This window comes from Macrotis lagotis, chromosome 1 (genome assembly GCF_037893015.1).
Source record: "Macrotis lagotis isolate mMagLag1 chromosome 1, bilby.v1.9.chrom.fasta, whole genome shotgun sequence".
Taxonomy (NCBI): domain Eukaryota; kingdom Metazoa; phylum Chordata; class Mammalia; order Peramelemorphia; family Peramelidae; genus Macrotis; species Macrotis lagotis.
This window is the reverse complement of record NC_133658.1, coordinates 79,692,662-79,718,329: the sequence shown is the minus strand read 5'-3', so window position 1 is coordinate 79,718,329 and position 25,668 is coordinate 79,692,662. Positions and strand designations below refer to the sequence as shown.

At 36.7% G+C, this 25,668-nt stretch overlaps 1 protein-coding gene and 2 pseudogenes across 1 annotated transcript; all 3 read right to left on the bottom strand.

The window, feature by feature from the left end:
* Nucleotides 1-1,417: 1,417 nt before the first annotated feature.
* On the bottom strand, nucleotides 1,418-6,490 carry LOC141510296 (olfactory receptor 1G1-like; annotated as a pseudogene).
* A 1,582-nt stretch (nucleotides 6,491-8,072) lies between these two features.
* On the bottom strand, nucleotides 8,073-12,224 carry LOC141510185 (olfactory receptor 1G1-like). Its single transcript, XM_074220233.1, has 2 exons — nucleotides 11,311-12,224; nucleotides 8,073-8,175 (listed from the first exon to the last, which is right to left on the bottom strand). The coding sequence occupies exons 1-2, from the start codon at nucleotides 12,222-12,224 to the stop codon at nucleotides 8,073-8,075; spliced, it is 1,017 nt and encodes a 338-aa protein (XP_074076334.1).
* Nucleotides 12,225-18,295: 6,071 nt separating this feature from the next.
* On the bottom strand, nucleotides 18,296-19,308 carry LOC141513705 (large ribosomal subunit protein uL10 pseudogene; annotated as a pseudogene).
* Between the last annotated feature and the right edge of the window lie 6,360 nt (nucleotides 19,309-25,668).

Here is a 25,668-nt window from a genome sequence, read left to right as displayed (position 1 = left end):
TAGAATGAAGAGGAATTGGGAAAACTGCCTGTACAGGTCCAGAAGAATGACATCATAGGAAAGTTCTTGAAGGTTTTATCAGCATCCTCATCCTGCCCCCTGACATTTCTAATTTCTAACACATTCCTTGTTTTCTATTTAATTTTCTTCCTTAAGTACTCGAATTTGACTTTATTACTTCTTGCTTCATTCTTGAATGGAATTGAATTGAAATCACCAGTGGAGTCTGACAATTGGATCAATTTTGTTCTAAAGTTCTAAAAGAATAAAATAGAGATTTACAACTTTTAATGTTATTTCTGAAAAAGGCATCCAGCTGTTTTCTGGGTGTTTGACTCCTAAGTCCAAAGAAAAAATACAAAGGTTTAGACTGGTGAACAAGAAAGCTGATGCTGCAGGTAGTGAGGAGCTTAGAAGTTACAGTGTTGAGAGCCCATCTATATTTATCAGGGCTTTGTTTAGATTGTACTGTGATCATAGATCTAACTGATGTTTCCTAGCTCCTCTCTCTATCTTTTTTACTGACTCCCATTATGTTGAGAAGGTAATGTTCCAGTCCTTCCTTACCGTCATTAATAGCCCTACCACTACCAGTGGCTCATCAGATCACCCATCAAGCTGCATGCCAGAAATAATCTGCAGAGTGACATCACAATCTTAACACCCATTCTTTTTCATTCTGGAAAAAAGTCTTCTTTTTAGTAATATAAATGTCCTTTACTTATTTAGAGCAACTTCTTCATTATAGAGAATATGAAACTGAGGCTCAGAGCATTGCTCATAGCTAAGGTGACTGTTGGAACTAAGATGAGAATAAATCTGTCTTCTGACTCTGAGGAGAGAAAGCTTTATCACAGCATCTAATCCTGAGTAAAAGGCTAGGTGAAGATGATAATAAGTGATATAGATTTGAATATATCTAAAGCGATATGTAAATAAAAGCAAAATAATATGGAAATGGATGAACATATGTTATTCTATAATTGTCAGATGATCCGAATTCTCTAACCTCATGACACTACTATCTGGAGAAAGGAAATCAAAGTGCAATTTATCTGTGTCTTTATAATTTCTGTTTCTTTTCTTCTACTTCTATAAGTCTCATTCTTTAATTTAGAAGTTTGGTGATTTAGAATCTTCACCAAAAAGAATTATATTATTGCACTGTTAGAGATTCAAACTTGTCAGCACAGAGAGACAAAGCCTGATACTGAGCTTAACATATTTGATCAAGATCTGAATGAAACAAAGCACTTCCCCTGTGGGAAAATGCTTTGAAGTTGGCAGCTTCTTGCTACTCAGTTATGGGAACAGAGGGGAAGAGAAACATAATGTTATGATTGCTTTTAGATATCATTAGTCCTCAATAAGGGAACTTAAAAGAGCCTCTGCAGGGTCACTTTCGTATGCCTGTTCCTCAGATAACAGGATTCAGAAGCACTGGGGTCACCACTGTGTACATTACAGACGTAATTATGTCACTGTGGCCTGAGTGGTTGGATGAAGGGCTAAAATAGACTCTCAAGATAGTTCCAAAGAAGAGAACTATTACAGAAAGGTAGGAGCTGCAGGTGGAAAAGGCTTTCTTCTTCCACTTTGCAGATGGCATCCTTAGACTGGCCAAGGCTATATACACACAAGCTATGATGATGCATATAAATGGAGTCATGTCAGTAAGACTATCAGTGATGAGGATCATTAACTCATTAATAAAGATATGTGAGCAGGACAATTTTAGTAATGGTTTCAGGTCACAGAAGAAGTGAGAAATTTCATTTTTAGCACAGAAGACTAGTCCATTAATCAATAGGATACACAAGAGGGACTGAAAACATTACAAATCCATGAAATTGAAAACAAGAAGATGTAAAATTGGGGGCTCATCATTATTGTATAATGGAGTGGGTGGACAGATAGTCACATAACAATCATATACCATTGTTACCAGAATAAACTGATCTACTACTCCAGGTAAGTAAAAAAAAAAGATATAACTGTGGCAGGTAGTCAGAAAAAGAGATGGAGTTATTCTGAGTTTTAACATTCACCAACATCTTGGGGACTGTGCTAGAGTTAAAGTTGATATCAACAAAAGATAAGTTTGCTAGAAAGAAGTACAGAGGGGAATGGAGGTGAGTGCTAGAAACAAAGGCATGATGATGAGTTGATTTCCAGTCACAATAACCAAATACTTGAATGGAAATAGCCAGAAGAGTTGTTGTTGATGTTTTGGTCCCTCAATCAGTCCCAGGAGCATGAACTCAGAGATAGTGGACTAGTTTTTTCAGACCATGATTCTAATAGAATAAAATTTAATTTGTTAAATATTATAATGAAGCAAATAAATAGTTTCTTAATGGAATCTTTGGAAATATGATACAATATTTCTGCTGAAGGAATCATAAAACACTGGTGGTGATGGTACTAATCATTGTCATCATCACTTTGTTCTACTTTCTATTTAAGAAGTCACTAGGTGACACAGTACATAGAGTGGAGAAGCTGGATTCAGGAAGACATAAGTTTCAGGTCTGGTCTCAGATATTTATTAGCTGCATGATGTAGGATATGCCATTTTGTTTTTCTTAGCCTCAGTTCCCTCTTCTATAAAAGAGAGATAATTCCATCACTTATCTGGATGTGTGTGAGGATAAAATATGATATTTATAAGTTGTTTTACAAAACTTAAAGTGACATAATTGCTAGTTATTTTTATTATTATTATTATTATTATTATTATTTTAAAAGGTCAGTTAACCCATAGAGAATTTCTCACTTAAATTAGAAGTAACCTTGGTAAGGTTAGTTCTTTGCTTTGTGCCTTAGTTTTTTTATTTTAAGATGGGAGGATTGGATTAGGATATGTATACAGACCTTTGCAATTCAGATAGTCTGCTGGAAAAATACTATGATTTCATGAATATCTAGTACTTTACATAATTCTATAATTAAACAATAGAATGTGGTGCCAAGACCCAGATATATGAGCATATGGAAACTATAGAAAGGCAGTGTTTCAAGTCCTACCTCAGATACTTAGCACTTGTGCTGACTGCAAAGTACCTCAACTTCTCAATGAATCCCTACTTGACCTGCATCTTTTAGACAATTTGAAGATTGATATGTCTTCTTCCATTACTATACTTTGGGAATTACCAGAAGACAAGCTCATGGAAAGCAGGGCCCATTTCACTACTGTCCTTTAGTTACTAAGTTTTTGAAGTTCATTTGTTTATAGATGTAAAGTTGCGTAGCTTGCTCCAAATAGTTTCTTCCAATAGTCTATTTTCTGTTCTTTATTCCCAGATAAAAGTTACATACAGTCCTCTGCCAGATGTTTCTTGTTGTCAGAAGACCATTATCTATTTCCATTCATTCACAAGAGATCTTCTGTTAATTCCAAAAATGCATTCCTCAGTGAGGAAGAGAGGAAGAGAGAGAGAGAGAAGAGGAAGGACTGAGCAAGGAAGAGTGAGATAGAGAGAAAAAAGAAATGGAGGAAGCATGAGGAGGAGGGAATGCTTAAGAACAAATAGAAAGACAGAAAGCCTTTTTAAAGGAGGAGGAACAAAGAAATTTGGGAGGGAATGAAGAGGAAGTAGACACACACACAGACAGAGACAGACAAACAGAAAAAAACAGAGACAGAGACAGAAAGGCGAAAGAGAGTGGAGAGAAGGATTACAAAAAGGGAATAGGTAGAAAAGCACAAGGTAGGAAGAAAGGGAGGCAGGGAAGAGGGATGCAGAGAGAGTAAAAATGTGAGATCACTTGAGTCAATTTTGGAATAAATAAAACCTCCTATAACTAAATTCCTGAACTATCACACCATACCAAACTAGTGATGTCTCTTTTTTTCATCTACATATGTGTAATTTTTTTTTATTTTATTCTTTTGGTATTTTTTTGCAATGCAATGGAGTTAATTGACAGTCACACAGCTAGGTAATTATTAAGTTTCTGAAGGAGGCTTTGAACTCAGGACAGGAGGACAGCTTGGTGACTCCAGGACTGGTGCTCAAACCATGTGTCACCAAGCTGTCCCCTGTTATTAATATATTTATGAAAATAATGTTTCTATTTCTTTTCCCACCCATCTTCACTCCACTGTCTATGATTCTGCTTCCTTCTTTGGGTTCTTATGTTTTCCTCACATGGAAATATCCCTTTCTCATACAGTCATTTTCCACTGCCTCCTGGGTTATTCTCTCTTTGTTTTTAGGTTTTTGCAAGGCAAATGGGATCAAGTGGCTTGTCCAAGGCCACACAGCTAGGTAATTATTAAGTGTCTGAGGTCGGTTTTGAACCCAGGTACTCCTGACTCCAGGACCAGTGCTCTATCCGTTGCGTCACCTAGCTGCCCCCATTCTCTTTCTTTAAAAGAAAGCATAGCCTTCCATAATGACCTTCTATTTCCATTGCACAAAAGCTTAGAAATAATAATGAAACTTAATTTATTTCTATTCAGTTTAGTTTAGAAGTAGATTGTAGATCAACAAGCATAATATAAATATTGAAAGTATGCTTTTAAATTTGAAATATACTAAGAAACCAAATTGTGTGCAGTGGAACTTTATGATTTGATAGATTTGATATATAATCTTCTTTTTCCAATTGCTGTGTAAGGAAAGATTCTTTTTTGATGATATTTGTCAAGTTCATAATGATATAAATCAAAACAAAAAAATTGTAGTTTTTCATGAGTTTCTGATACTAACAATTGAGTAATCTGCTATGAACAACATATTATGTAACACAAATTTGTTGTTCAAATGTGAAAGTCCTATATAAATTCTAACTTGTACTAGTACTACTACTTCAACTATCAGAATTGAGGGGTCAAAGAAAATGGTGTGTTTAACTGATTCCCAATTGAGGTTCAATGTTCATCTGAACCCCAAAATACAGTCTGAGCAATGTAGAAAGATTTAAGGAAAAATGATGGGGAGGTTTGGAACTAAAGGGCAAGAGGGAATGAGATAAGGATAACAGGAGCTTTGTATATTCTTTCCTGAATAAGACTTTAAGACTTTCTCCTCTTTACAAAAGATAGGGTTTCTGACAGCAAATTATAGTTTCTTCGGAAATTGTGGAATTTCTTACATGAAAATATGAAAAACAAGAACGAGTTCATTTGAAGCCAAAGTATATTGGTGGTGTGTGGGACAATAATATAAAACTGATGGAACTGTGATCTGATCCAACCATTTTATAAAGCAATCTAAACTTATAACGTTATAAAACTGTGTATACCTTTTGATCCAGAAATACTACTAATACGTCTGTTTCCCAAAACGATCAGGGAGAAAGGAAAGGAATATATATATATATATATATATATATATATATATATATATATATATATATATATATATATTCTAAAATATTAAAGGCCAAAAGATGGAAATTGAGGGGAAATTGAGAAATGGCTGAATAAGATATGGTATAAGATCAAGATGGAATATTAGTCTTCTGTAAGAAATAATGAATCCAGAAAAATACATGGAATGACTTTCATGAAATAATGAAGAGTAAAATTAACAGAACCAAGAAAACAATATAACAGTAATGATGACATTGCTCAAAGAATAACTGTTATTCAGAGTACTTTAAGTACTCAAATGAACTACAAAGACCTTATGGGGGAAAGGTACTATCAACCTTCAGAGAAAGAACTGATAAATAGTTTCATTCATAGTATGGTATGTGTTCATCTCTCTATCTGTGTCAAACGGTGACTTTCTCTAGTGCAGGGTAAGGAGAGAAGGAGAGACTCAGCTGGAACTTAAAATCCACAAAAACTTAATTATAAAGAACAGTGGTGTATGTGTAAGTGTATGAATAATATTTGTAATACATCTCCTATCTGAGAGATGCTCCAGACATTGATGATAGAATAGTAGGGAAAAAAGCAAGATCATGGATAGAATTAGCTATTCCAAACCCTTAAGTTTTATTCAACTTATGTCAGCTGATTTCAGATGGTGTCACCCAGAGCCCTAACTCTGATGACTACTTTTTTATTCTCTTATCAAAAGACATGAATCTTGAGGGTGATCAGAAGTAGTATTGAATCCTTCTGTTGCAAGTACCCAAATGCTATATTCACATGCATTCACATTGAGTTTTTTAATATCAGTTATTTAGTACCCTTTCTTCTTGTTTTGCCATATTCTTTTCCTATGGTTTGTATTTACAGACATTAAAAACTTTTTAAGAAATATGATCTCATTATTTCATCAACAAACTGAGCATTTATTCAATTTATTATTGAATCATTATAGACTGATTTCTTTGTAAAATGGAGACAATTCTATGTAATGGTAATCCCCAAGACAGCTATACTTACATGTTCTCCTTTGTTGGAAACTTGAAAGCAAAAGTAGAAAGAGAGGAGGAACGTTTACTATACCCCCTCACTATCTCCATTACAACCATCAAAATGTTGAATATCAATTTGAGGACTGAATTCCTCAATGGAGTGAATCATTTTCACAAGAATGATTAATATTATCTTAAAGGAATGATTATAGTTGCTTTTAGCAACATGGACAGGCTTTGATGATTCAAACTCAGTCACAGATGAACTGGAATTATTATGATTCCTTCCTCTTTGGTGCAGAAGTCAGTCAGGATTAAATACAAGGTCAAAACTGGTATATTTGTATTGTCTAGAAATTGGGATGGGGCATCCATTCTACTTGCCAGATTTAGTATTTTGTAAAGATTTGTCTGATGCCAACATTCCACAACAGACAGTCTGCATATCTAATTCTATAATACTCACCCTCCTTTTTCTTTCTCAGTGACATTGAAAGAATGTTGTATTTGGAGTCAGAGGACAAGACTCTAGAGACTACTACAAAATATCTGCGTGAACCATTTAGCCATAATGAACTTCAATATCTCTGTGAAGTGATTAGATTTTCTTCAAAGTCTTTTTTAAGACCTATGAACTTCTATATTGGAACTCTTCCATTTGTTTCCAAAGTGGCCTTGGAGAAAAGTATTATGAGACAGTGTACTAAAAATAACTTTCTAAGAGACTTGAGTTCTTTGTCAAAATAATTTCTAGGAATACACATATCATATAATAAGGATGACAATGATGGTAGTGCAAATAAAATGAAAATAATTATGGAGATGGATAAATGAAACTGACAACAGATTGCAATTTGCATTCCTTCAATATGCCCCACACAACTCTTTAGAAGAAATTCTTATTTTTCATTGCATTTGAGTTCCAAATTTTCTCACCTATCCTCCAAGTTCTTCACTAGAGAATTCCAGAGTGTATATATATATATATATACATATATATATATATTTATATATATACACATATATATATGTATATATGTGCACACAGATATATTTGTATGTGAATATATATGTACACACATATACATGTGAATAAACACATACAGCACACATAATGCATATATAAATATATGACTATAGATACAAATATAAATATGTATAAATCATATAATATATCCCCATATGAATGCTTTTTCTGAGGGTTAGATAATATTTTATTAGGTTGTCTATAGTTGATTTGAAAATTCATGTAACTCAGTATATCATAGTCATTCACTTTTTTTTTTTTGGTTTTTGCAAGGCAAATGGGGTTAAGTGGCTTGCCCAGGGCCACACAGCTAGGTCATTATTAAGTTTCTGAGACTGGATTTGAACCCAGGTACTCCTGACTCCAGGGCTGGTGTTTTATCCACTGCTCCACCTAGCCGCCCCAGTCATTCACTTATAAACATTGTTCTATGTTGTCTTGTTTCTGCTCATTTTACTCATTTTTAATGTATATCTTCTATGTTTTCTAAAATCTACTTGCTCATTATTTCTTTTTTTAAAATTTTTTTTGGCAAGGCAATGGGGTTAAATGGCTTGCCCAAGGCCACACAGCTAGGTAATTATTAAGTGTCTGAAGTCTCATTTGAACCTAGGTACTCCTGACTCTAGGGCTGGTGCTCTGTCCACTGTGCCACCTAGCCGCCCCTGCTCATTATTTCTTATAGCACACTAGCATTCTACAACAATCAGATACTACATTTCACTCAGCCATTCCTCCCTAATGATAGGTAATCTATCAATTTCCAGTTCTTTGGCACAGCAAAGGAAATATCTATAAGTAATTTAGAATATTCTGTTTTTTTTTTCTTTTTCTTTGATAACCTTGGGAAAGAAATACAATAGTGTTATTTGCGGCGGGGGAAGGATATACACAAATTTATACTATTTTGGGAATAATTTCATACTGCTTTTCAAAATGATTGGATCACTTCACAGTTCTATTAATAATGAATTAACATCCCAATCATTCCCCGTTCCCTGCAACTTTTGTTACTCTCCTCTCCCCTTCTATCATTATTTTAGTCAATTTGAATAGGTATATGAGGTGGTATCTTAAAGTAGTTAGAATCTGCATTTTTCTAATCAACAATGATTTGGAGCATTTCTTATTTTACATATTATATATATATATATATATATATATATATATATATATTGTGTGTATGTGTATGTGTATGTATGTGTATGTGTGCATGTATATTTACAGACATATATACTTTGCCTTCTTCACTGAAAAACAGCTTATCTAAATCCTTCATTTATCAAGAGGTATATGAAATCTTTTAAATTAGACCAAGCTATCTATATATTTAAGATGAGATCCTTATCAAAATGTCTATAAAAATTTCCACCAATTATCTGCTTTCTTCCTAATCTTGGTTACATTGTTATTATATATTATATTTTTACTCTTTTTTACAGTGATCTACCATTCTATTTCTTAGCCAGTAACAAATACTTGGGATAATTACTGTTTTATCATATGATTTAAGGTTTGATACTGCTAGAATCCTTTATTTGTTGATTATTATTTTTGCTATTCCTTATTTTAAATTTGCTATTCTTTATTTTGAATTTTAAGATTTTCCCTTAATCTTGCCCGCCCCCCCCCCCCCCACAGAAGGCAGTCTGTTAGTCTTTACATTGTTTTCCATAATATGCATTGATCTAAGTTGAATGTCATGAGAGAGAAATCATGTCCTTAAGGAAGAAACAAAAAGTGTAAGAGATAGCAAAATTACATAATAATAATAATAATATAACATTTTTTAAAAATTAAAAGTGATAGTCTGTGATCTTTGAATTTTTTTTAGTTCGATGTCCTTACCCCCAAATCCCCTACAGTGTTTTATTCAAGACTCCCTCAAGCAAGGTTCCAACATGATACTGAAAAACATGTCTGGGAGGTTCAGATTAATAAGATAAATTGTTTAATAATCAATGTGATTCACTTAAATATGGGACAGTCTAGGGAAGCAAACAGATGACCTATTTGGATCCCCCAGAAAGGAATCCCCAAAAGATCAATGGAAATAATAGAAATCACAAAAAGGGGAGGAAAAGTAATAGCGTATATTAGTGTGGATTTTCTCTTATTTTTTGGATTTACTCTGTTCGGCACTGGGCTGGTATTTTAGATACTTGGATGCTTTATCAGTTCTGTTTGGACTAGAATCAAAGAAATGTAAGACTCTTTATTGGACATATACTGATCATATCCCAGTCTTACCTTGGTCATGAGGTCCCTTCCAAATATGATATGGGATTATTTTGAAGCTTTAGAAATCATGAAAGAGTTGTCATAATATGTATGGGAGTACTCAATTTGCTTTCATCAAAAGTGCACATCATACAAATAAAGTATGTTCATTGAAAAGGGTGAGTTCTATAACCTCAAACTAAACATTTTCATGTGTGAATTCCTGTTTGCTAGAAAGGTCACAAGATTATTCTATGTACTTGTTAGATCTAGCATTCAAATACTAGAATCAAAAGATTTTCAAGTTACTCAATAAATATTTATTTATTTAACACCAGACATTATATTAAGTGTTGGAGATGTATACAAAGGTGAAGGCGTTCTTGTTCTTGAGGAGATCACAATCTCAAGTGGAGACAACAGCAAATAATTAAGTAAAAATACTTCATATACAGAATAAATTGGAGATAATCATCAAAGGAAATATAATAGAATTAAGAGGAATTGGGAAAACAGTCTGTATATATCCAAAAGAATGGCTCCTTCTCATATTAACAATCACCACCCTCATCTACCCCCCAATATTTCTAATACAGGCTCAACTCCTTGGGTTCTATTTGTAGGATTTTACTTGTCTGCTTCAGTTGATTCATTTTGTAATGGAATTGAATTGAAATCACCATGTAATCTATCATTTGGTTTGCTTTTCACCTTGATAATAAAAAAATGGGATTGAGATTTACAACTTTTAATGTTATGTCTGATGAAGGAATCCTGTCCTTTTCTAGGTATTTGGCTCCTAAATTCAGAGAAAAAAGACAAAAACTTAAACTAGTGAACAAGAAAGGTGATGCTGCTGGTAGTGGGGAATTAAAAAGTTATACAGTGTTAAAACCCTTTATTCATGCAGAGTGTATCTTAACTTCCTATATTTTTTTAACTGCCTCTCATTGTATTTTGAAGGTTATTCCTTCCTTATTCTCAATAACAGACCTATTGCCACAATTGGCTCATCTTATTACCCATCAAGATAATAACTTGTATGCCATAGATAGTCTGCAGAGTAGTATCATAATCTTAATATCTACTTTCATTCCGTGTTACCTTTCTTTAGTGAAATAAGTGACCCTAACTTTAGTGTAACTCCTTCACTATACAGAATTTGAAATTTAGGCTCAGATATTTGTTCATGGCTAAGTTAGTCATGGAAGCAAGACAAAAAAATAAGCCTGTCTTTCAACTCTGAATGTGATCTCTTTATCACTGCATGTGTTGCTGTGTAAAAAGTTTGTTGAAGAATATAAGGAGTAGGATATATTTGAATATATATTCAAATGAATGTATATAATGATATGTATACATCTATATAATAGAATGTAAATAAAAGCAAAATAATATAGAAATGAATGACCAGATTCTATAATCAGATGATTAGAATTCTCCAATCTGATGACCATATTATATGTAGAAAGGAAGTCAAATTTTCCTGTATATTCTTTGAAATGAAATTATTGTATCATTAGAGGATTTTTTCTGATTCAAACTTGTCAACACAGAGAAACAAAGCATAAGAATGAGTTTAAAATATTGACTGACATCTGAATGAATCAAAGCCCTTTCCCTGTGGGAAAATTCTTTGAAGTTGGCAACCTCAAGCTACTTAGTTTGGACAGTGGAAGGGAAGAGAAACATAGTTTTAGGATTGATTTTTAGATATTTTGTCTTCAGAATGGGAACTCAAAAAAAGCCTCTTCAGGGCCACTTTCATATCCCTGTTTCTCAAGGTGTAGATAAAAGGGTTCAGCATTGGGGTCACCACTGTGTACATTACAGATGCAATTATGTCACTGTGGACTGAGTGGTTGGATGAAGGACTAAAATAGACTCCAAAGACAGTTCCAAAAAAAAGAATTACTACAGAAAGGTGGGAGCTGCAGGTGGAAAAGGCTTTCTGTTTCCCTTTTGCTGATGTCATCCTTAGGATGGCTAAGGCTATATACACATAAGATATGATGATGCAGACAAATGGAATCAGGCTAGCAACACCACCAATGATGAGGATAACTAGCTCATTGATGAAGATATCCGAACAGGACAGCTTCAGTAGGGGGTTCAGGTCACAGAAGAAGTGGGGAATTGTATTTTTTGCACAGAAGACTAATTCATTCATCAACAGTGTATGTAAGAGGGAATGAAGGGCATTTACAACCCATGAAATTAAAATCAAGAGGAAACAAAGTTGGGGGCTCATCATTATTGTATAATGTAGTGGGTGACAGATAGCCACATATCTGTCATAGGCCATTATTGCCAGGAGAAACTCATCTAATGCTCCAAACATGATAAAAAAATATAACTGTGTCAGGCAGTCAGAATAAGAGATAGAATTATTTTGTTTTTGTATATTTACCAACATTTTGGGGACTATAGTAGAGATGAAGCTGGCATCAGCAAAAGATAGGTTGCCTAGAAAAAAGTACATAGGGGTATGCAGGTGAGTGTTTGAAGCAACAGCCACGATGATGAGTAGGTTTCCAATCACAGTAATCAGATACATGAATAGAAATATCCAAAAGAATAGTTGTTGATGTTCTGATCGTTCAAACAGTCCTAGCAGGAGGAACTCAGAGATAGAGGTTTTGTTTTTCCAACCCATGATCTAATAAAAGAGAATTAAACTTAATAAATTACATCATGAGATAATTAGTTATTTAATGAAACTATGGAAATTGTAGTAAGCTATTTTTGTTGCAGGAGTCATAAATGTACTTGTGATCATGGTACTAATAATCATTTTTGTCATCCTCATCATCATCATTTTGATCTACTCTTTATTAAAGAGACCACAGTACATAGAGTGAAAGACCTGAATTCAGGAAGACCTGAATTCAGGGAAATCTGAGTTCAGATCTCGTCTCAGATATTTATTAGCCATGTGACCCAGGACAAGTCAGTTAACTTCTCTCAACCTCAGTTCACCCATTTTTAAAATATGAATTATATCAGTACTTATCTCCCAGAGTGGTAAAGATAAAGGGAAATATTTGTAAGTTGCCTCACAAAACTCAGTCACATATAAATGCTAGTCATTATTGATTTTACTATTGTTTATATGGTCATTTACTCTATGGAGAACTTCTAACTTAAATCAGAAGTGACCTTAGAAGGTTATTTTCCTGCTTTTTGCCTTAGTTTTTCTCTATTTAAATTGGGAGGGTTAGATTAGGTCATGTTTACAGATCTTTTCAATTCTGATAATTTCTGCTGCAAAAATCCTATGATTCTATAAATATCTAGCATATTGTTACATAAGTCTATAATTATCCAATAGATTGGTGATCAGGTCCAGCCACCTGAATATATAGAAGATGTAGAAAAACAGAGGGCAATAAAGCCAGTCTAGTTTCTTGTACTACCTCAGTTACTTAGCACTTGTATTATTGGGAAAGACACTCAATTTTTCAGTGAACTCCAATTTTACCTCAAAACTTGGCAACGTGGAAGGAGTTGCCTCCCTGCAATTTTCATGTATCAATTAATTTCTAGACTGAATAGAGTGGGATAGATGGGGAGGTAGGGTTGGGGGTCGGGGAGAGAGAGGGGGGAGAAGAGAGAGAGAGAGAGCGAGAGAGAGAGAGCGAGAGAGAGACAGACAGACTCAAAGAGACAGAGATAGAGACAGAGACAGAGAGACAGTCAGAGACAGAGAGAAACAGAGAGACAGAGACAGAGAAAGACAGAGATAGAGTGACAGAAAGCCAGAGACCGAGACAAGGTGATTTAGCAAAACTGAGCTTATTATTTCCTCTTACATGATTTCAATTACTGTCTCCTCACCTTTGCACTGCCTATCTTTTACATGTCTTAAATATACTCCCCTTCCCTTCTGTCTCTTTAAATTCCCTTTTTCCCATATTACTAGTACCTCCCTTCATTACCATATTTTGGAAATCTCTTGAAGGCAAGATCCCTGAAAGCTGGGTCTTTTCCCCTGTTGTCTTGTAGACATCAAGTGCCTGAAGAATATTTGTTGACTGAATGGTAGCTGCATAGGATGCTCCACATAAGGAACTTCTCTTTACTCTATTTTCTATGCTTTTTTCCCAGATACAAGCTCCAGCCAACCCAGTTCCAGGTGTTTAGTGCCTTCAGAAGAACATTATCTATCTCCTTTTTTCACTAGAGATCTTTCCTCTAGGCCTAAAATTTATTTACAGTTAACTTCTCTCTCTTAGGGATGAGAGAAGAAGAGAGAAAGGATAGAGGGCGGGGCTGTGAGATAGAGAGACAATAGGGGAAGGGGAAGGAAGAGTGAGAAAGAAAAAGTGAAAGGAAAGACAGAGAGTCTAAAAGAGATGGGAGAGAGGGAAGAAAAATGAGAAAAGAGACAGAGACAAAGTGAGGGAGAGAGGAGAAAGAGGGAGGAGAGGAGGAGTAAGAGATGGCTATAGGGAGAAAAACAGAAGGTATGAACAAGTGAGGAAGAAAGGGAGGGAAGGAAGAGGGTGACAGATACAGACAGAGTGAGATCACTTTAGCTCATTTTGGAATAATTAAAACCTCCTATCACTAAATTCCTATACTATTATTCTATGAAAAGTTTGTGATCTGTTTCTCAAATCTCCTTTTTTATTTTTTCCTTCTCTCCAGGCAATATGTCATTTACTCTCATGAAATTAATGATTCTTTTTCTTTTTCCACTGATCTTTACCCCACAGCTTATCATTCTGCTCCCTACTTTGGATTCTAGGATTTTCTTACATGAATTAAATTAAATGCTTCTTTTATTAATTCTCTTCCATTTAAATAAGGCATGTTTCCATAATGACATCCTAGTTTCATCCCACAAAGGCTTAATAATAACTGTTTGTGTCTTTTTCACTTAGAAATGTAACTGTAGACCCATAAGTATATTATAAGAATTGGAAGCATATTAAATTTGAAATGTTACTTGAAACCAAATTGTGTACAGTGCAGTGGAAATTTATGCTTTGGTATGTGGTCTTCTTTTTCCATTTGCTATGTAGGAACATTTTCATGTTTTTGATATATATCAAGCCCATTATTACTTGAAATAAAACTAAAAATTTTCTTGTTTTTCCATGAATGTCTGACACTAACAAATGATATATATTTTGTTATATGTTTGCTTCGCAAACCTGAACTCCCTATATAAATGCTAAATACTACTACTACTACTACTACTGCTGCTGCTGCTGCTGCTGCTATCACCCACCACCAGCATTACTACCACCACCACTACTATCATAGTTACAACTGCTAAGGTTGAGAGGTCAAAGATAATATTGCATCCAACTGATGCTTCTCCTGAGACTAAACTTTCCCCTGAATTCCAAAACACAGTATAAACAATGTACAAGGATAGTTAAGAATAAAATATAGGGAGGGTTGAATTAAATGGTAAGAGGAATGAGATGAGGAAGACAAAGAGTTTTTTATACCCTTTCCTGAATAATTCTTTCTTCTCTTTACAAAACTATAAGTTTCTAGCAATAAATTACAATTTCTACACAAATTGTGGAATTTTTTACATGATAATTTGAAAAGCAAGAAAACTTCATTTGAAGTCAAATTATTTCACTAACAATGGTGTGCAGGTTGCTAATATAAAGCTGGTAGATTTTGTACAGCTATTTTGAAAAACAATATGAAATTATGCCTAAAGGATTATAAAAATTGTATATACCTTTTGATTCAGAAATGACCCTATTAAGTCAATTTCCCAAGCTGATCAGGGAAAAAAGGAAAAGCATATATATATATATATATATATGTATATATATATATACATATATATATATGTATATATATACTACAATATATTAAGGGGGATACCAATTAATTGGGAAATGATTGAATAAGATGTGGTCTGATTGTGATGGGATACTAGTGTTCCATAAGAAATGATGAGCAGAATAGTTTATTAAAAACATGAAAAGACTTGAATGAAATAGTGAAGGGTAAAATTAGCAGAACCAGGAAAACATATTATATAGAATTAGCAGTTTTATTTGAAGGATAACAACAATGACTTATTCAGAGTATTTTAAATACTCAAACTACAAAGAACCTGTGGGAAAGCTACTATTCATCCCCAGAGAAAGAGCTGATGAATAGATGCATTCACAGGATGATTTTGAGTATATCTCTAAGGGTCTAAGGTTCTATTTGTGAAGAATGATGGTTTCTCTAGTTCAGGGTAAGTAAGGAGACATGTTGGATATTAAAATATAAGAAAAAATAAAGAACAGTTGTATTTATGAGTCGGTGATTAACATTTTCTAATACCTCCTCCATCTGAGAAATGCTCCTGATATTCATGATAGTATATTAGGGAAAAAAAAAAACAGAAAAAAAAGGGAGAGAGAGCATGGCTGGAATTGAATATTCCAAGCCCTTCAAATCTTACCCAACTGATGTCTTCAGATTTCAGATGGTGTCACCCAGAGACCTAACTCTGCTGACTCCAATTTCTCTTCTAGTCAAAAGCCATGAATATTGAGGGTGATCAAAACAAGCATTAAGTCCTTTTGCTATAAGTACCAGCATGATTTATAAATCTACTCCCCATTCTGTTCTGAATCAGTGGCAATTGTTGTACTCATGGTTATCCCCACTATGAAACTTGTACTTCACAATGAGAGAAGAACATTTTAAGTTCAGGGACACTGAGGAGCAGACACTGATGGTTATAGATTAAGTTGAAAGAATATCAGGGTATTTATAGCAGTTTCCTCCCAGACAAATGCATTCACTTTGAATATTTTAATGTCAGTCACTCAGTTCCTTTTCTTCTTGTTTTGTCATATTCTGCCCCTATTATTTTTTAAAAAAATATTGCCATTGAATTCTTTAAAGAAATATGATTCCAATATTTCATTAGCAAGCTCAGAATTTATTCAATTTATCATTGTCTCATCTATGTAGAGTCAATTCTCAAGAGAAATGAATTTATACGTTTTCCCCTGTTGGAAACTTGGCAAGCAAAAGTAAAAAAGAGACAAAGGAAATTTTCCATTGCTCCTCAACTTCTCCGTTAAAACCCAAGAGTCTTGAACATCAGCTTGAGTGCTAGTTCCTCAATGGGGTGAATCATTCACCAGAGTAATTTACTTTACTCTTAAAAAATATCTGAAGTTGACTGTATCATATTGGATAGTCCCTGATGATTCAAATGGTGTCAAAAAAAGGGCTGAAGGTGCTGTGCTTCCTTCCTCTCTTCCCTGTACCCATCAGACAGGATTTAAGGAAAGGTTAAGGGTAGAGATGTTAGGTTTATGTTATTGTAAAAATTTATCAGAAGTCAACATTGCACAACAAGTAGTCTATTAGTCTAGTTTCATGATGTTCCATCAGTGTCTTTGAAAGAGTGCTTTATTTGGAGTCAGATGATAAGGATTCAAAATACTCTGCTGCATATTTCTTGTGTGAGCTTGAACAAAACTTTTAACCATTATGAACTGCAGTCTTCATCTTCATGAAGGGAAACAAAATGATTAGAGAACCCTTAAACTCTTGTCAATGTACTGTTATGACTCTGGGAGAGAGAGTGATCACTGCAACTCTGTCACTTAAATACGATTTATGCACAAACCAAAAGACATGACTCATGCCATTTAAACATTTTCACCTGTCTCAAAGTCCTGTGACAATAGACTTATCAAGCAGCAGATGTGAAAACATTATCAGCTATAGTCACAATACTGTACATTGGTAGCTCATGTCATAGGGCAATATCCTCATTTGAAGCAGCAGTGGGAAGCCCTCTGGGTGTCTGACCAATCTTTTTTTTTTTAAGAAAGATGAGTGCACCATCTATCAACAATTCATTAAGCACTGGTTCTGTTCCATGCACTGACAAAATGCAAAGAAATCAAAACCAAAACCCAAAAAAAAGTCCTTGACCTCAGGAAGTTTACTTTCTTTACTTGTTTACTTTTTCATTTTTTAAGATTTTATTTTTTTTTATTTGCACATTACTAAAATATTCTTGTTTTAAGAGTAAACATAAAACCCCCTCCCCCATAAAAATATAAAACCTTATGAGAAATAAAGTAAAAGAAATAGAAAAAGATGTGTTTCAGTCTATGTTCTGATACCATCAGCTCTGTCTCAGATGGATCACATTATCATAAGTCCATCATAGAAGTTACTTCCATATTTTTCCATAGTTGCTGTTGTGGATTGTAATTCTCTCCACCATTCCTGCCCACTACTATCTATTATATTTTCTCTCTCCTTTCACTCTGTCTCTCTTCAAAAATGTGCTTTGGGGCAGCTGAGTGGCAAAGTGGACCAAGAGCAGACCAGGAGGCCCCAAGACTACATCCCACCTGACAGACCCAGCAACCACCTGGCCCCATGGTCCTGGACAGGCCACCCAAACCTATGCAAAAAGTAAAAAAGAAAATGTGTTGTATCTGACTACACTCTCCTATGATCTACCCTCTTCTCTATCATACATATCCCCCCATCCAACTGTCCTTCTTCTCTCCTTTTTCCTCTAGATGTCTATACTCTACTGAGTGTGTATGCTGTTTCCTCTCTGAGCCATTTCTGATGAGAGTGAAGGTTCCCTCATTCCCCCTTGCCATTCCCCCTCCATATCATTGCAAAAGCTACATGAAATATCTTTTTTTCAGAGATAATGAGCATTTTTATTTCTTTGTTCCACAAATAAACTGGCAAAATAGTTGTATCCCATGGGCTAATCAAACAGACTAAATCCCATATCTTCATTGGACTCTTCTGACTCTTCCTTGGCTTCTACTTTGGCTGGAGCAGCAGCAGCTGGTGCAGCAGCAGCTGGAGCTGCAGCCGCAGGGGCAGACACTGCAAAGGCTGAAGGGTCAGCCAGAAAGGCCTTCACCTTTTCAGCAAGTGGGAAACTATACTCAGTCTCCACAGCTACAGCCAAGACCCGCTTGTACCCATTGATGATAGAGTGGGACACTGATGCAACAGTTGGGTAGCCAATCTGCAGACAGAAGCTGGCAACATTACAGACACCCTCTAAGAAGCGAAGGTGCAAGGTCTCCTCTGTGATGTCCAGCACTTCAGGGTTATAGATGCTGCCATTGTCAAACACCTGCTGAATGATCAGCCCAAAGGAAAACGGGGAGATATTCAGCATGTTCAACAAGGTGGCCTCGCTGGTGCCCACTTTGTCTCCAGTCTTAATCAGCTACACATCACTCAAAATTTCAATGGTGCCCCTGGAAATCTTGGTGGTGATACCCAGAGCTTGGAAGAAGGAAGTCTTCTCAGGACCCAGGCCAGTGTTCTGGGCTGGCACCATGACATCACATGGGGTGATGGCACCAGCACGGGCAGCAGCTGGTACCTTATTGGCCACAAGCATATCCCTAATCTCAGTCAGATCGTCCTTGGTGAACACAAAATCCACATTCCCGTGGATATGAGGCAGCAGCTTCTCCAGGGCAGGGTTATTCTCCAGATGCCCACGAATGGCTTTGCGCATCATAGTGTTTTTTCCCATCAGCACTACGGCCTTCCCATGGAGAGACATCCGGATCTGCTGCATCTGCTTGGAGCCCACGTTGTCTGCTCCCACAATGAAGCATGTTGGATAATCATCCAAAAGTTGGATGATCTTGAGGAAATAATTGGATTTCCAGGTAGCCCTGTCTTCCCTGGGCATCTTGAAGGTGCTTCAGGGATTGCCGCTTGGGGTTTAAAGACGATGTCACTCGCACGAGGATGCCTAGAGGGAATGAAATATTTTTAATATGAAATATCTTAGCCTATTCTACCTCTCCTTTCTCTTACTCCCAGTACATTTGCCTTTCACCCATTGACTCCATTTTTACAACATATCTTCAAATTCAACTCTCTCCTGTACTTCATCTATAAAAGCTCCTTCCAACTGCTCTATTAAATGAGAAGGTTCATAAGAGTATTATTAGTATCATCTTTCCAAGAATACATGCAGTTCATCATCAAGTCCCTCATAATTTACCCTTCTCCTCCACTCTCTATGCTTCACCCGAGTCCTGTATTTGAAGGTCAAACTTTTTGTTCAGCTCTGGTCATTTCAACAGGAACTTTTGAAATCCCCGTGTTTCATTGAAAGTCCATCTTTTCCTCCAGAAGAGGATGTTCAGTTTTGCTGTGTAGTTGATTCTTGGCTGCATTCCAAAATCTTTTGCCTTCCAGAATATCATATTCCAAGCCCTATGAGCCTTTAATGTAGTTGCTGCTAAGTGCTGTGTGATCCTGACTGCAGCTCCATGATATTTGAATTTTGTCCTTCTGGCTGCTTATAATATTTTCTCTTTGACTTATGAGTTCTGGAACTTGGCTATAATATTCCTGGGTATTATTTTTTTGGATCCCTTTCCAGAGATTGGTGGATTCTCTCAATTTCTATTTTGTCCTCTGCTTCTAGGATATCTGGGCAATTTTCCTGTAGGAATTCTTTAAAAATGAAGTCGAGGCTCTTTTACTGATCATGACTTTCAGGTATCCCAATAATTTTTAAATTATCTTTCCTGAATATTTTTTCCAGAACAGTTGTTTTTTCAATGAGATGTTTCACAGTTTCTTCTAATTTTTCATTGTTTTGGTTTTGGAGTATTGTATCTTGACTTCTCCTAAAGTCATCAGCTTCCTTTAGCTCCATTCTACATCTGAAGGATTTGTTTTCCTCAGAGAACTTTCTTATCTCTTTTTCCATCTGGTCAATTCTGTTTTTTAAAGCATTCTTCTCAATAACTTTTTGAACTGTTTTATCCATTTGACCTATGTTGTTTTTTAATGTTGTTTTCTTCAGCATTTTTTTGGATCTCCTTGACTAAGCTGCTGACATCTTTTTCATGTTTTTGCCTGCATCTCTCTAATTTCTTTCCCCAATTTTTCTTCTATCTCCCTTACCTGATTTTCAAAATCTTTTTTGAGCTCTGTCATAGCCTGAGCCCAACTTCTATATTTCTTGGAGTCTTTAGGTTCAGAAGCCTGGACTTTCTCATCTTCATGTTGTGAATATTCATATCCTCCATGGGACCACAGTAATTGTCTATGATCAGGTTGCTTTTTATCTGTTTGCTCATTTCCCCAGCTTGTGCCTGGTTTTGGGGTGCTTCCTGAACTTTTGAGTATTATTGGGACACCCCCTACAAGGATCTCAGTGTCTTAGAGACTCTGATTTCTTTCCTGGTCTATGAATGACCACAAGCTCACCCCTCTGCCACAGAGCTTTGGGGGTGTGTGTCCTGGCTCTTTGGGGGACCTAGACTATGACCAGGGTCTGAATGTGGTCAGAGCCCCAGAGTCCTATTCCAGGGACAGAGAACAGACCTCAGCATTCTCCCTCCACTCCCTTACCTTTGGTGGGCTGAGTACCTAGGGCCCAGCTTCCTGGAAGCTCCTGTTGGGTGACTTCATGGGCCTACTTCCATTTTCTGGATCTGGGCTGCTGCAACTGTGCTGAATGCTGCAACCACGCTGAGGGCCTGGGCTTTGCCTGTTCTCTGGCAGAGATCTCCCTGCTGATCTTCCAAGTTGTGATTGGTGCTCCCTGGGGTGCAGGTCAGGAAACTGCTTCTACTATCAGGAGCAGCTGCTCCCAGGAGGCTGAACTTCCTTTGCTCTGGTGCAGTCACCCCTCCATTCCCATGGAACAGAGTTTTTCCCACTATTTTCCAGGTTACCTTGGGCTTGAGAATTGCCTCACTGGATCTTTCTGTCGGTTCTGTCTCTTGAAAATTTAATTAGGGTCATAATTTTAAGGTTCTTGAAATATTTTGGAGAGAGCACCTAAGAGAGGCTTTTCTCCTACAGCCATCTTGGCTCTACCCCCCGACCAATATTTTAAGGATCACACTGCTCCCTTTAAGATTTGAGGAAGGGGCTAGAAAAAGTGACCCCCAAATTGGTCTCATTACCAGGTCTCATAACCAGAGCAGGAGGGAATTGTACTCTGTCGTGTTGGTTGGTTGGTTGGTTGGTTCTTGTCTTTTGTAATCTAAGAAGACCAAAATGACATCACTATGTTAGAGACAAATTACAGTGTGTCTGACTGTTGTGGATCAGATCAATTAGAGCTTGGAATGCTCTACCACTGGTTGGGCACAAATACTCCATATGAAGACCTGGGGTGGATACTCTAAACTTATGTATGGCACATTTCCTTTGAGCTGCTTCAAGTTTCCCTTCTTCATAGACTGTTGTACCCTCACTATGAGGGAAGCCATGTTGGGTGGTCCTCATGTCCCTCGTGCTCTACGATCAATTCCAAACTCCTTCAATGAGGCCTTCAGGGTATCTTGTTATCATTTATCTTGAACCACTTGCTAGTGATTGCCCTCTGTGAGTTCTTCATAAAATAGCTTTTTTGGCAAGTGTGGGTCTGGCATTCTAGCAATATGTCCATACAATGATAACTGCACTTTCTGAGGTAATGTTGGAATGCTAGGTAGTTAAGCTTGAGAAAGGACCACAGTATATAGTATCCTCTCCTGTCAGAGGATCTTCAGAACCTTACTATTCAAATGGAAGCAATTCAGTTTCCCAACATGGTACTTGTAGACTGTCCAGGCTTCACAGGTATTTTACAATGAGTGCAGTCCAATGAATCTGTGGACCTTCACTTTTGATAGTCAGTCTAATACCTCTTCTCTCCCACACTTTCTCTTGGAGTCTTCCAAATACTGAGCTAGCTCTGGCAATGTACATGTCAGCCTCATTGTTAATGTGTACCTCCTTGGAAAGTACATGCCAAGGTAAATGAACTTGTCCATAGTACTCAAAACTTCTCCATTTGCTGTAATCAGTGGTTTCACATATGGATAGTGTGGTGCTTGCTGGCTGAGAAAACTCCTGTGTTTTCTTGGTGTTAATTGTTTGACTAAAATTAGCACAAGCAGCAGAGAATCAATCCATATTTTGTTTCATCTCAGCTTCAGGGACTGCATTGAGCCCACAATCATCTACAAAAAGAAGATTGTGCACCAACACTCACTCCACTTTGGTCTTGGCTTGTAGACTTTTCAAGTTGAAGAATTTGCAGTCAGTGCTTGTAGCTTACCTTGAGGCCACATTCATCATCAGTGAAGGCATTTGATAAGAGGGTTGAAAACAAAATTCTAAAAAAAGTCTGAAAGCATAGCCACTCCATTGGTGACTGGGATATTTTGAGAGCATTGTTCACTATTCAGAATCTGGACATGCATGTTGTAATGAAATTGATGTACAATGCTGATGAACTTCTCTGGGCAACCAAATTTTGTTGTAATTTTCTATAAACCTTCATGACTGATGGTATCAAAGGCCTTAGTCAAATCTACAAATGTTGTTTATAGACTTCTGTTTCTGGCATTTTTCTTGGATTTGACAGGCAGCAAATACCATATCGACTGTTCCTCTACCCTTTCTGAAGCCACACTGGCTCTCAGGGAGGAGACTATCTTCCAGGTGAAGGATAAGCCTATTGAGAAGGACTCTGGCAAGAACCTTACCAGCAATGACTAAAGCAGAAATATCCCTGTGATTGTTACAGGACAATCTATTCCCTTTACCTTTGTAGAGATGAACAGAGGACACATTTTTGAATTTTGGGGGGATGACCTCTTCATGCCATATAACTTGGAAAATTTTAATCAATTTTTGGATGAACAATGGATCCCCCAACTTGTAGACCTCAACTGGAATAGAATCAGGCCTGGAATAGAATCAGGCCCAGGTGCTTTGCTACTTGAAAGGAGCCTAATGGCATTCAAAACCTCTTCTTCAGTTGGAACTTCTGCTAGGACTGATAGACTTCAACTTGAGGTAAATGGTGAGTGTTTAGTCCATCTCTCTAGAGTCAAGTCCCTATCCTTAATCAATGTGTGTCCATCAGTACCGAGTAGTTGAGATGCACTATATGTCTTTGGCCCGCCCATAAATAGCCTTCAGGATATCATAAAAGCATTTTGGTTTGTTATTGACTGTATAAAATTGAATTTCTTTGGCATTCTTACTGAGCCAAGAGTATTGCATCTCTAAGCTTCACTTGTACTTTACTTTTGATGGAATTAAAAGCTGCCTTCATAGAGATAGATGAACTTTACTGCTGTTAAACCCTGTGGAGGTTTTGTTTTTCATTTAGCAGCTTCTGTATTTCCCCATAATTTTCATCAAACCAGTCTTTGACTTGACTAAGACCTTTGATATTGTCAGTCATAAAGATTTATGGCAAATTATGTCAAAATAAGCAAATACAGTGCTGTTTACCAGATCTCTGAAAGCTGCCCACTCTTTTTCTGCTCCACTGTTGCCAACTGTGTATTGGCTCAGTTTTCTCTCCAAGTTAGCAACAAAATGTTCCTGCACAGAGAGACACTCTAATCCTTGACATTAATTCTTCTAGTATTCATTTTTCCTTGGGGCTGCCTATTTGATTGAATATGAATATTTAACTTAGAGAGGAAAAGTCTGTGATTCGTCCAGCATTCTGCACCACACGGCCTTTCTTACTCTCACATCTTGTCTGTCTCTTCTCCTTAAGATCTCATGGTCTAATAGATGCCAATGTTTGCTACAAGGGCACATACAGGAAGTTTTGTTGCATTTGGATAAATGGAAGACAGTGTTTGTGATGAGAAGTAGCAGGTGACCATTGCTGTTGCTATTTCCAATTCCATCCCTCTCAATGATCCCCTGCCATATCTGGTGACCTGTCTCTCTAGCATTAAAGTCACCCAGAATTGTAAATTTGTCCTCTTTTGGTTCATTGATGATAAAGATCTCCAGGTCTTCATAAAATTTTTCATAGACATTGATGTGATGTTTTCCTAGAAGTGGAAATCTCATTGTCACGAGCTAGTCATTCACTCCTTTTGGTAGGCATTCAAGAATGATGACTAGATTAGTTTTGATTTCAAAACCTAGCCCATCTTCACTGTGTTCCCTTTCACTTTGGTCAGGTCAGAAAATGTGTATCAAGTTCCTACTTGAGTAAGATGGCATTCATTTGCCAGCCTTGTTTCACTCAGGGCTGCTGTTTCAATGTATCTGTTAAATTATCTTGCAAAAAGAGCTGTTCATCTTTCTGGTTTATTAGCTCTTGTGTTGTCTATGACTGTGAGCTCATTCCATTCACTGATGATGAGAGGAATCTTCATTGAAGAAGCTTTTGTAGATATTTTTGTGTCTCAGGTTCACTGTGGGATCCCCACCTGCCTGCAGTAATCAGGCTAGGATTAGGTAAGTAGAGAATTTTTAGGGTACCTTTTCTAATCCCTTCCTCATATCAGAAGGTAAGCAGTGCAATCCTTAAAAGGGCTGCTCAGTCACCCAGAGGTCTGCCAAATATGATTTGCTTTCAGTGGCAAAAGATCCTATGGCCTAGGTTGCCTTTGTCCAGGGTTGTGGCTACAGCTTCCAGTGTATCCACACCTACAGCTTCATCACTTGCTTGTAACCACAGGACTTTGAGGAATGGTTTTGAATTATGAATTATGTCTTTTGTTCCATGGATAACTTGAGTTTAAGTGAAGTAGAGCTGCATGAAGTCATCCACCTCACTCTCTCTTCCAAAGTCATCATGAGCCAGCATAGCAAGATGGAATCAAGACAAATAATGGCTTTAGATGCAGTGGATGACCTTGGTGCCTTCAAAGTCTAACCAAACTCTAAGCACTCCACAGCACCTACTTCAACTGGCTTCATGGCAGTTGGAACAAGTTGTTCTCTTCCACCAGTGGAAGATTTGACATGCTTGGGATAGACAACCCTACTAATTATCAATGAGCTTGAGTCTCCCTCAGTTACTCTCAACCTAGTTTAAACACCTGCTGAAATGGTTTACCAGGGTGTGGATGCTTTATATGCTACAGTTCCTTGCAACCACAGGTGAGAGTACATAGCCCAGGTGAACATCAAAGTTGGGAAGCAGCCCTCACACTGAGAAACTAGTCTTTCTTGAACACACCCTACAAAGAACTCAGCTATTAACACATTTAAATAACTGCCCTGAGTGAAACAAGACTAGCAAATGAAAGCCAGCTTACGGAAGTTGACACCAGATAGACACTTTTTTGGGGGAGTGACCACAATGAAGGGTAACATAAAGTTACTGT

What these genes read in the sequence shown, in the direction of transcription:
- LOC141510185 (XM_074220233.1), bottom strand. Translation starts at nt 12,224, where the DNA reads ATGGGTTGGAAAAACAAAACCTCTATCTCTGAGTTCCTCCTGCTAGGA. An exon ending in GTGGCCCTGAAGAGGCTTTT is followed by an intron (nt 8,176 to 11,310) that starts TTTGAGTTCCCA and finishes ATCAAAGAAAAA; the next exon opens with GAAAAAAAAAACAGAATATT.